Genomic DNA, 12,319 nt, shown 5'->3' with positions numbered 1-12,319 from the left:
ATGCCTAAGTTTGAGCTTCTGCCACGTCTGTATGAATGTATGTTGTGTAGCTGAATGACTCAGTTGTTCGGATTTATTTTTTCTCTGCTCTCTGGCTGTCAAAGACGTGAGTCTGGTCTGTTTGAGTGTCTTTAACTGTCCGGTATTCAGTCTTAAAAGGTTTCAGTTATTAATTAATTTCTGTGCCTGGCTTAATCCACTGATACACCAGTGGATACAACAAGATAAGGATTCTAAAAACCCTGGAAAATTATCTGCAAATGTTATCTCCTACGTGTTTACCAGCAGCCTCGTTTGAAGACCTCTTTTTCTTTTTACTGTACTTTGCTCTTTACTTTTAAATCCCTGGGGAAAAAACAGTATGTTTGCATTGCTGTGCAGCAGTGTCGAGTTTAATCACATTACCTTCAGGTGGATACCTTGTTCTCTTGTGATTGGTTAGGGGAAATCAAATCCCAACCCCAGTGGAAATCAGTCAGAGGAGTCGATGTCACAGTCGAGATGGAAATGGACTTTAACAAGATGACAGTTCACTCTGATATCCGACTACTACTAATAAAGGACACGCTAATAGCCACTCATGTTTTACTCTATCGGGAATGTGTGACTGTGAATAACAAAAGGATTTAATTACATATAGATGGAATGATAGAAGAGGGAGAAAAGATGAAAGGGCCGCAGCCTCCTTGATTTAAGAAAAAATGAATAAAGTGAAGAAGGAGGAGATAATATTTGGTGATGGCATCAGCATCAAATAAACACCACTGAGCAGTCAGAGGCAAATGTTTCCATGAACTTATTAAGCAGTCAGGGTGATCAAAATTTTTTAAAGTGTAACCTGATGAGACTTGGGAAGTAATGTGAACTTTGCATAAAGCTGTTTTTATACCCCCCCCCCAAACCCTCTGTATGATTAATGAACTATGTTTAAAAGGGCTTTTCAGGGCTTTTTCACGTATACTAAACTGCATTTCCTGTTATTCTCTTTCCAGTTTGTGGCACAGCCAAACTGCCAGCAGCTGCTGGCCACACTGTGGTATGATGGCTTCCCGGGTTGGAGGAGACGACACTGGGCGGTTAAACTGGTCACCTGCTTCATCATCGGACTCTTGTTCCCGGTCTTTTCATTGGTAAGGAAAAGGGGACAATAGGAGGATGTAGGAGGATGGAGAATATAGATTTGAAGAAAGTGGGTAAAAAGATAGATGGGGAATCGAGATTTCAAGAAGCAAGGCAGGAAGAGAAGATGAAAATCTAGATTGGAAAGGAATTTAGAAAAATGGAAATATTGAGATTCAGGAAAGTTCAAAGGAGGAAGAGGGAATTAGAGAAAATAAATGAAGAAGGTTTTGTGAGAGATCAATGGCAGAAGGAGTGGAAAGACAGACGAGAAGAGGAACTGACAAAATGATCACTTCCCTAGAAAGGAGAAAGACAAGAAATCAAGGAGAGACTGAAGGAACAAAGATAGCTTAACAGTGAAGGAAGAAAAATGAAATGTATAGAGAGAAGGAAATCAATGACATGGGGAAAAGAAGAAATAAAGGTAATAAAGTCAAAGAGCTGATGCAACCAAACTGCTGCTTTTTCAGACTGTTTTCAGGTAGTAATTAGACCAAAGTTACGGTTTATTGACTGAAGGATGATGGAAAATAAGAAATAAGGTTTTGAAGAGGACCTGGAAGTTAACAGATGTCACAGACATACGGACTGTGTTATATATTTAATCTGGTCATTTTATGTTTTAAAGGATTTCGTTTCAGAAAAGTGTCTATTTATGCTGTTGGTACTGCAGTAATATGAGCCAACTAAATACACACAGATGAACTTCAGCCAACTTATGAGCCAATGTGTTAACTCGCTGAGTCATTAATGCTGGGATGCAGATAAAGATCTGCTTTTGTTTATCTTTAAAACCTTTGAGTTTAGAGAAATTGAGAAACATTTAAAATAAATAAACAAAATTCTGTACAAAACTGCACATTCATTTCGATATCCTGGGTCATGGATCATGGTGTTCCACGTTGGATCCAGGTCTGGGCGAGCCTTTAATTGATGAGCACCTGATGACTAAGATTTACCCTGTAGGGTCCAGGTGGGCTAATCTCCAACATGCTGCATGGGTCTATCTGACCGCAGCAGGGGTTTGTCAACCATGCAGCAAACGAAGGTGGAAGAAGTACAAGATCAGCAGCAGATATGAGCTTTCTCCAGGTTTTGATGCCTCCTGGAGGGGGGAAGAGTTTATTTTTATTTGGGAGAACTCAGAGTAGGGCTGCTACTCCTCCACGTTAAGGGAGCCAGTTGAGGTGGTTCAAGCATCTGATTAGGAAGCCTCCTGGGCACTGCCTGGGGAAGATGTTCTGGGAGGTCCCTAGATAGAACCAGGATACGCTGGAGAGATTATATCTCTTTGGTGGTCCGGGAACGCCTCAGTGTTCCCCCGGTTGAACTGGAGGAGTTTGTTATGGAGAGGGAGGTCTGAGCTTCTCTGCTTAGGTTGTTGTCCCAACCTGGGTTCAGATAAGTGGTGCAAAATAAATAAATGGATGGATGAAACTAAACTGTTGATAACAATTATAAACTAAACAAAAATGTCCAACAAAATGACATCTTGAGCATCCCAGTGATCAGCCCAGTAGCAGCACATTTAGCCTTTGTCCAAGCTGGCAAAGGCTTGGACAACCTTCACACAGGCGGTGTGATGGTGTCATATTAACATTGTGAGAAGAATGTTTTTTTTTTTTAACTTTAAGGTTACTGCTCTGAACTCCAAGAATACTTTAAATGATTTATTGACACATCCAAGAAGCAGCAGGAAACTCAATAGATATGCAAACAAGGAGGAGATCTGAGGCAAAGGGACAAAACCACAAGTCAGTCAAGAGGGGAAAAACAAACTTGATATCTTCAGGAGAATTAATTGCTTTAGATATTTGTACTTTGTATATGTGTGCATGAGGGTGGGAAAGCATGTTTGTGTCTGTGTGTGCCTGTTTGTCTGTGTCTATATGTCAGGTCGGGTCTTAGACTCCACCTCTCTGGGAACACCCAGGCCCTCCAAAGTGTGGAGGCCTATCTCCCCTCACCACACTCCCTGCCGGTAACTGATGCCCTCAGGGGTTGGTGCATTGGTGGTTCTTGGTGTCCGGGGCTGGGCGCTCAGGTATACACCAGCTCACTCCTGGTGGCTACTTGGCGGGGCCTGGTGCCTGTCGCTCGGTCAGGCCTCTTCCGGGGCAAAGGGGGCCCTCGGGCCTCCGGCCTCGGGGCCTGCGACTCGGTTCACTCTGGCACAGCTGGCTGCCGGCAGAGCCGGCGGGCACGCCAGTGCAGCCCCCTCTGGCTTCTGCTCCGTGGCTACTGGGTGACCCCCTCGTCTGGGGATCTCCTCAGCCCTTCCCAGGAGGGTGGCACGGATGCCCCTCCGGTGGTACTCCTTGGGCTCTCGCACTCTGGGGCCTCTGGATGTCTGGAGCCTGGATCTCCTCCATACCTGCTTCATGCCCTGGGGGACGGGGCTATGGCCCTCCACACCCTCTAGCAGACCGTTACATGGAGAAACCTTTTGTATACAAGCGCGCTGATCCACACAGGTGTGCACACGGGTGTTCACTGTTCGTAGACATAAACTACACCTTTCTTAGCTGCTACTTCAAAGCACATTGTGCGCTGTCTGTCCTGCGTGCTGCACAACAACATTCAATATTTAGTTTTTACTGCTGTTCACACTTAGCTGGATTAACGTGATGGTGTTGTGTTTAGTATGTTGCTTTGTTTGTTTGTTTTTTTGCTTGTTTTCTCTTCTTTTTCTCTCAACAGGTGATCCAGGAGATTTTTTTTTTCTCTTTGTCTTTGTAAGTGCCCTTTCTCACTGTCCCTTTTCCCTTCTGTTTTTCTTTTCCTTCCTCTCTTTCCTATCCCCCAGTCATGTCTGTCCCATCTGTAACAACTGAAAGTAAAATAAATAATAACAACAAAGTTTGATCAAATGGACCAATACGGCAATGCCATGATGATCCATTTGGCAAAATAAATCCATTTGGTATCCTTGTTGGTCTTCAGACAACAATTCTGACGGCTAAAGAACCAAATGGGACAGACAAAAAAAAAAGATATTGACGAGCCAAAGACAGTTTTGTAAAGAAAATTGGTGCTTGCCTTCACTGCCATGTGCTGCTTCTTTTCACAGCCTGGCAGGAATGATGGGCGGTTCTAAAATGAAGAGTCACATGACAGTTAAAGGGCACAGTTTTCCAACATACAACGAGTCAACTTACATACTGGCTCTTGTTTCCTGATTCCCCACATAAAGCCAACGAAAAGTAAAACATTTGTTTGCAGCACATTTCAGGGATACATTTTCAACATAACTCTGTTAAACCCAATAATTGGTCTGGAAGTTCGGAGCCATCTTACAGGTTTTCTTAAAAAATTTTCCTCCTTTTTAGATGAATGCTGTTAGCTAATTTTTAATGTTAGTTTACTTTTCTTTCTTTCTATAAAGCTTAAGGAAGAATAATTAGAAGAGGGGAAAATATTTGCACCTCTTTCCTCTCGTTTATTACTGTGACCTTTGTGGTGTCTTCAAAGACTCCGACATGTAATCTGGTCTTAATTGAGGTTATTTACACTGCATGTTTTTGCTGATGTGAGTGAGATAATTAACATAAAGTGCTTACATATCAATAATCAGAGTGGTGCCGCAGTGGGGTTAGTTATTAATGTTTTAATTGTGTATTTAAGCACATGTCTCTCTCCCTCTCGCTCTCTTTCGGCCTTATTGTTTCTGAGTCTGTCGACGTGCGACTCAGTTCGAGTTAAAAAGCATCTCTGGCGTGACTCAGTGTGCCAAGGTTGCCAGCAGCAAGTACACGAGCAGAACAAGTAAACAAGCATCATAACGGCAATAACGCCGGCGATAACAATAACAGCGCTGACAGATGAAACACGAGGTGACGGACGCTGAGCATGGACATTTATCGACTTACATACATCTTTTTTTTGTTTTTTCCTGTTGAGCTGAAATTGAGGGGGAAAAGAACAATATTTGAGAGGACAAAACCAGTTTAAGGCATCAACAAGCATCTGAGATAATGTTTTTTGTACTTTTTATTTTTACTCATTAATCGTTACATAATGTCAAATTTCTTGTTTGTGTTGCTCTGCTTTGAGAGTCACGTCTCTGCAGACATTCAGTCCTGTGTTTTTTTATGCCTTCAAGCCACTTCCATCGGCTGATTTTATTTTATTTTAATTTATTTTTATGGTCATTAAAGATCATTTAATAACAAAGCAGGCTCCCTCTTATCTTGCCTCTCCTTCTTCTTTTGTGCTCTTACTCAAATCCTTTCTTTTTCCATTCTCCCCCCGTCCATCTCCCTCTCTCCATCCTCCTCAGATCTACCTGTTGGCTCCAAAGAGCGCTCTGGGACGTTTCATTAAGAAGCCTTTCATCAAGTTCATCTGTCACACGGCTTCCTACCTGACCTTTCTCTTCCTACTGCTGCTGGCCTCGCAGCACATCGCCCGCACCAACCTGCACATGCAGGGACCCCCACCCACCATTGTGGAGTGGATGATTCTGCCATGGGTGCTGGGTAAGTTTTCAGAGTATTCCTCTGAGGATTGTACTTAAAAACTCTGTACCTGCTGAAATGATCTGGGTGTGAGGCCGCTCTGTTTGTGGCTGGCCTTTCTGCAGCTCTGACCTCAGATCTGTTGGAAGTTTCTCTGTAATTCAGTCACATAGCATCCGTTACACTGGCTGGTATCCAACAGGGGTTTGCATCTTTACAAGGATTTTCGTGATCCGACAGATGTCTTCTGTCTGCCTACAAAAATTAAGTTCTGCCGAGGGCAAGAACAAAGTTTAACTCCAGCTTTTAGAGCCTTTGTTGTTCTGCTCTACTGGACTTAAAGACTTTACAGACGGGGACAGTAACTCTCTTTTTTTGTTTATTCTGCTTTTTTTGTGTGTTGAGAGAAATGTGTGCCATCAGCCACTTCAAATCACACTTTGAAGACATGTTTTTCATGTAATAAAATAGTTGAAGCACATGGGTTTTGTGACACAGTCAATGAAAGTTAAGAGTCGTGTTTGACGGTTACAATTTCAGCACGGTAAAGAGGGGTTTCTTCAAAAAGCAGCTATACATTTATCCTGGTAAATGGTGATGTTTTCACCTCAGCTTAGCTTTATTTCAGGGGTGGGCAACTCCAGGCCTCGAGGGCCGGTGCCCTGCAGGTTTTAGATATCCCCCTGGGTCAACACACCTGAATCTGGAGAACTTCAGGACGTGTTGATGAGGTCATTTAGTCATTTGATTCAGCTGTGTTGGATCAAGGACACATCTAAAACCTGCAGGACACCATCCATCAAGGCCTGGAGTTGGCCAGCCCTGCTTTATTTACATAAAGACTTTTTTTAGCTTCCTGTTTGTTACTTGGCTGTTCCTTGGGCAATGCATCCCTATCAACCTGATGGAGCGTAAAAGGTTCTGCAAAGAATTATGGGAGAAACAGAAAATAGGTGTTAACCTTGTAGCATCATTATACTAAAAAAGGCTATGAATACATGTGTACATGTTTTTTGTTTTTATTTTTAATACAGTTCCAAGAATTTCCATAAAATCTGTAAAATCTAGAGGTAAAAAATTGAATGTATTCCATTTATGAATTAGACTGTGAAGAAAGACTTGCGCCACCACAGGGAACTGAGAGACCTGATAAATGTCCTCAAGTGTCTGACAGTTTTGAAATTTGAAATCAGTTTGACAGCGTGGTGTTGTGACGCAGGCTTACCCAACCAGTGGAGCCCCCTCCACCACTGCTGCAGGCTCTGGTAGCTGCTCTCAGCAAAACTAGCAGCATCTCAGGCAGAAGTGTCACGGTAAATTAGTCATTTTCACACATGAATTCAGTTCCACTTGGATTTTCTCACATGTACCACACAATGATAGGTGTGTTGACACTATTAGAAGTGCTCAGCTGGGTTTAGCCGAGGGTGTTGACTGGGCAGGGCATGCAGGGGGGAGGACACAGGGCAAATGCCTGCTTGTTATGAATTCCTCAGAGATTATGCTCTCATGTCGACACACGTTTTACCAGGGATCTGGCAAGGAAACCCAGTGAGATCTAAGCCCGTTTTCACACTTACAGTTCAAAGGTCCAAATCAATTGATGAGTTTTCAAACTTCTAGGTTCTTCCTTAGATTTGGTTTCTTTCCACACTGAGAAAAATCCAAGTGAACTCCAAGTGAAACAAAATGCATCACTTCAAACCATGTGAGAATGTCCAGTCTACTTGTTGGGACCATCAAAAGTAAAATCATGAAGAAATTGCTGTGTTCTGGACTATTGGCAGGTTTACATTCATTTCACAGCTATTTGCTAGCCTTGTACATGCCTTTGCACATCTATAGTATCTTGCCGCACCCCAGAATACTAAGCATACATGGCTATGAGAAATTTTTGTTTAGCTTGAACTTATAACGTACTGCTAGTAGCTGGTTCGGATCAAGGTCAGATCGCATTCATATAGAGTTGGATGTCTCGATACCCTCTGGTCTTGGTATTGTCTTGGTCCGGGTTTAGGCGGTCTTGACTACAAGTCTACATTCACACCGTAGATTAAACCACCCTGGAGTTCAATTGAAGCTGTACTAAGACCACCTCCTCCAAAGAGTCTCTTTTCACTGACTTTACCCTAAAATTAACCCTGTGTTTATTTGTTTGTTTTTACAAAATTGCTCTCCCAAGTCTTGACAGTCACAAAACAAAGAGTATAATGATTCTAACAAACATGCATAAAACACTAAACATTTTTTGACCTTGTCCGAAATGCATGATTGGGTTGGAACTGCCCCCTATGATGCTAAGATTAAAGACCATTCAGTGTCCGGTCCAATTGCATCGGATTCAACAACTCTGTTAGGCGATGTCCAAAAACGCTCATGCCTGCACTGCTATTGTCTGTAATGTGGAAAGCGGGCTCTGATGAAGCTGAACTGGAAGTTATATAAAAAAAGATTCCAGGCTCTGCTGCTTCAGTTTGAATCGTTTTTTTTTTCAGCTGTCATGAGTTTGACGGTGTTACAGAAATGGGCTGGGTAACCTTTTAAAACATCAGTATAGAGGGAACAACATGGCTGGAGGAAGATTTAGGGGAATCTATTTCAAAAGTTGCCAACTACAGACTGACAGTTAGGGGACTTTGGGACTTGGCTCAGGAAATGGTGCATGGAGAGGGTCAGTGGAGTAACATTTGACTGTTCAAAACAACCGACGTCAACAGGAAACTACTAGTTTTGTGAGCGTTTTTCAGCTGTTATTGAAAGTGTATTTTCTCTAAATTTAAACAGCGCTTACACACATTTTGCACAGACAAACAAAATATGTCACACTTTATTCCTTCATATGTCTTTAATAAGTGACTCATATCAACTATTCTAAGCCGAGCTCTAACGACGAACTTCACATTTAAAGTCCTGAATGAGTCACTGCCCGGCAAGAAGCCGGACTTTCTCCTCCAGACAGTAAAAAAACAACCAGATTTAAATTAATAAAGAAAAACTTATCTGCTTCATTTTTTTCTGTTTGATTGCTAATCATCAAGAGGCCCCGGAGTGTGTCTGTAAAAGTGCGTGGATGTGGGGGTGCGTGGTCGGCTGCTTTCAAGCCTGTGGAGGAGTTGGTTTTGTGTGTGTGTGTGTGTGTGAGAGAGCGAGAGTGGGTAGGTGGGTGGGTGTGAAATGAGTGATTACATCTCCATCTTCTCTCTCAGAGCTGACACCAATCATTTCCAAATGCAGTCCATAATCACTTGGAAAAATACAAAACCATCTGCTCTCTTCCATCGTCTCTTCCGCTTGTTTTCTCCTCGTTTTTAAAGTCTCTGCTACAAAACATGTTTGACAAAGAGAAACATGATTTGCCATTAACTGGTTGTCATGTTGATGGTAGAAACTGGAACATTTTCTTCTGTTGCTTCCTTTTGTAGTTATTTCAGATGAGAGCTGCAGTAAATACTAAAGAATCACTGTGGCATAGTTGCAAAAGAACTTAAATGTTTTCTCCCCAGAGTTCAAAATAAAGTTCAGCATGTCTGCCATTCTTACAGTCTGTGGCAATACTCGTCTATGTATCTGTCTAATGTTAATATACATATGTATGCATTTATTTAAGTTCAGATTTAGTACAACACAATACTACTTCCATGTTTTTCTGTAGCACAGTGATCTGTATGGTTTTTAATTTTCATTATTTTAGGTGATTTCTAATATATTTGTTTTTCTGGAACATTATGACTCCATTACAATGTTCATTTTTAAATTAAAAAAACAAACAAAGCTAAAGTAACATATTTTTTTTTTTAAGTAAAATTGAATAAAAAGATTAGGAAGACTTGGGACTGAAAGATGAGCAACATGTAGCTCAAAAATTATTTCCAAAAACTCCTTCGTCTCGAATAAACTTTAGATTAAATAAAAATATAAGCAGCAATAACATTTTCTTGCTGTCAAAAACCAAAGTATGGTAAGGTACGCTGTACCAGAATGTTATTTATGGGAGAGACAAAAGCTATATTAAAGGTGGTCTGTATGCATTTATATAACAGTTCTTGTGTTATTGGATATCTCTGAATCGATCACTGCATTCTCTTAAAACTGTTTGCATGGAATTGCAAAAAACTGTAGAAGTATTTCAGAAATTAAAATGTGTTGGAGTTGATTTATATTTAAATTTTACTTTCAAGAGGGAACGCTTGAAAAGTCTCCAAAATATGACTGATCAGCTGTCAGTATTCACAGCAGGATCATTTGTTCATTTTGCTCTAACTTATTTAACCTATTTAATGCTGTAAGAACAGAATAGAATAGAACAGAATAGAATAGCCCTTTATTGTCATTGTACATGTATAGCAAAATTGGCGGGGGGGTGATTAAAATGATTCTGTCTCCTGTACCCAAATATGCTACAGGGCTGCATTTATGAGGTTATATAAAACCTTTTTTTATTACCTTCAGAATAATTAAACTTTTTCCATTAGTAATGATTAAAAAAAACTATTGAATTGCAAATGTCAGTTCTTAATTTGGGGCTTAATAGAGTGATTTTGAAGATGCTTCCTGTTTATAATGTAAATGTAAAATAATGTTAACATCTTGTATTTGAATCGGATAAAAATATAACCCTTCTGCTTTATCTGCTCATTACTTTATTATGTATAATAATGACATTTGGAGTGTCCAGATGTGACTAAATGATAATGATAATTAAGATACAACAATACTGTACAGTCGGCTTGTTTTATTTGTTTATTTTTACAGAATACTCACAAACCCTGATTGCAGTTTATAGCAACAGAAAATTGGTAATCAGGATACTCGCTTTGCTCCAGTAAATGTAAATCTTATCATGGGATCTGTGGTCATTCTACACTACACTTGACATATAACATAATACTTGAACATCATCCTCACTTTGCTTTATGACAAAACCAAGAGCCAAGAATCCATTGTTTTGGATGTGTTTCACACCAATAAATGACTATGACCACTCTGGTAATAGTGTTTGTTGTTTCCGAGAATAATAACTATATTTGGATTTGTTGCTAGGACAGAGTTTGTTCACAGATAAGAAGAACGCAGTCGAGCAATGAAGAGGAAGAGAGTTGTAGATGTTGTAAAAACCCCTGAAACTCCCAGAAGATTGACTGAGGAAATAACCGTTGCTTAGTTTTCATTCTCCATTTGCAGTTCTGCAGCATCTCTCTAAACAGCCACAGTGATAATGAACCACACACCAGCTCTGTCTTTTAAACATTACTAGGCGGTAGTAACGGCCAGTCTAATTTGCCAAACCCATGGGAAGAACCAACTGGAAGTTCCTCTTGTGTCATATTTCCTGGAACACACCAAACCACTGACCCACCGTGCCGCAGAGGCAAACTGATGCGTGAAAACTTGGGATCCAGGTTAACCAAGGCCATCTGTCTTAAACATAACCTTAAAAACCCAGAGCCAGATATTCCAGGGAGAGCATATTAAATAGAAAATGACTTGTGCATTATTTACTTTATCTAAAGCCAGTCATACAGAACAAATATGCTGGCTCTCTGCTTACTGCTTCAAGGCCGCTGACAAAGGGGAAAATTCAGCAAAACTTTTGTCATACTGCAGAAATGAGGCAAACAAAAACCACTGATGGATGACATTAAATGATCGTATAGACACAACTGTGTGTGTGCATGTAAATAACCAGCTCTGTGTACACTGTGCATGTGTGTTTTAGGCTTCATCTGGGCAGAGATTAAGGAGATGTGGGACGGGGGATTCACAGAGTACATCCATGACTGGTGGAATCTGATGGACTTCGCCATGAACTCCCTCTATCTGGCCACCATATCTCTGAAGATAGTGGCCTATGTGAAGGTAAAGTTGAATGTGTGTATAAGAAAGAGGGGAGGATGAGGGGAAGGAGGATGATGGGCACAGTGAAAGATATAAAGCATCAGTCAGTTTATGAGGTAATCAGTGCTTAATGTTCTTGCTGGGAGATGAAACTAAAATGATACTGAGTAACATGCTGATTGTGTAATGATGCATTCATGGAACAGCGGGAAACAGGCAAAGCTCAAATGTCTGTTAAACGCTTTTGTGTGCATTGTGTGGAAGAAGAAAGATGACTGTTAAATAATCCGAATGTGGAGATTTTACTGCTAGCAGTGTCGCAGCACTACAGTGCTCAGCCATAGCATTAAATACACTCATAGAAGGCGAGAGTAAGTAATGTGGTGATAGGAAATCCTTGCATTGAAATGCCAGCCATGATCTCCACCAGCAGAAAAGACGCCAAGGCTTTAACGTACCCTCCTAACTCCCCACGGTCCAATCCCATCGACAATTTCTGAGCTAGGCCAGAACAAGCCCGGCCCATGTGGCCCCACCCTCACACTAAAGAGTGTATGGACAAGAATGGCCAACTTCACATCACCCTTTGGTCACCTGTTTTAAAGCTTCTGTTTTACTTTCTAGGTGTTATAACCATGTTGTTTTTGGGGGGTCAGAATTGCTCATATTTGCACTGCAAATCCATGCTAGCTTGAATAGCTTTCAGCTAGCATTACTGAGGCTGGCATGACTGAGGCTATTCAAGCTAGCCTCAGTCATGCATGCTTAGAGCCTTCTGGCAACCTTTAGTTGCTAGGGAAAGTCGTATTCCCCAACTGTCTGAAAAGTAGTTGCTCAGGGTTTCTGGAAGCTGGTTGCCAGAGAGGTACCCAGTGCTGCATCGTTATTTAGATATTGTTTACATG

The 12,319-nt window shown here is 41.1% G+C and overlaps 1 protein-coding gene across 1 annotated transcript in view; it reads left to right on the top strand.

Moving 5' to 3' along the window:
* trpc5a (transient receptor potential cation channel, subfamily C, member 5a) overlaps window positions 1–12,319 on the top strand; it is a 224,745-nt gene that overhangs the window by 164,558 nt on the left and 47,868 nt on the right. The window contains exons 9-11 of the mRNA XM_063469532.1: window positions 993–1,130; window positions 5,402–5,600; window positions 11,296–11,435. Coding sequence (XP_063325602.1) covers window positions 993–1,130; window positions 5,402–5,600; window positions 11,296–11,435 — 477 coding nt within the window. The remainder of the gene's footprint in view (window positions 1–992; window positions 1,131–5,401; window positions 5,601–11,295; window positions 11,436–12,319) is intronic.

Source organism: Pelmatolapia mariae, linkage group LG3_W (assembly GCF_036321145.2).
Source record: "Pelmatolapia mariae isolate MD_Pm_ZW linkage group LG3_W, Pm_UMD_F_2, whole genome shotgun sequence".
NCBI classification, from domain to species: domain Eukaryota; kingdom Metazoa; phylum Chordata; class Actinopteri; order Cichliformes; family Cichlidae; genus Pelmatolapia; species Pelmatolapia mariae.
This window is presented reverse-complemented; position numbering and strand designations above follow the sequence as displayed.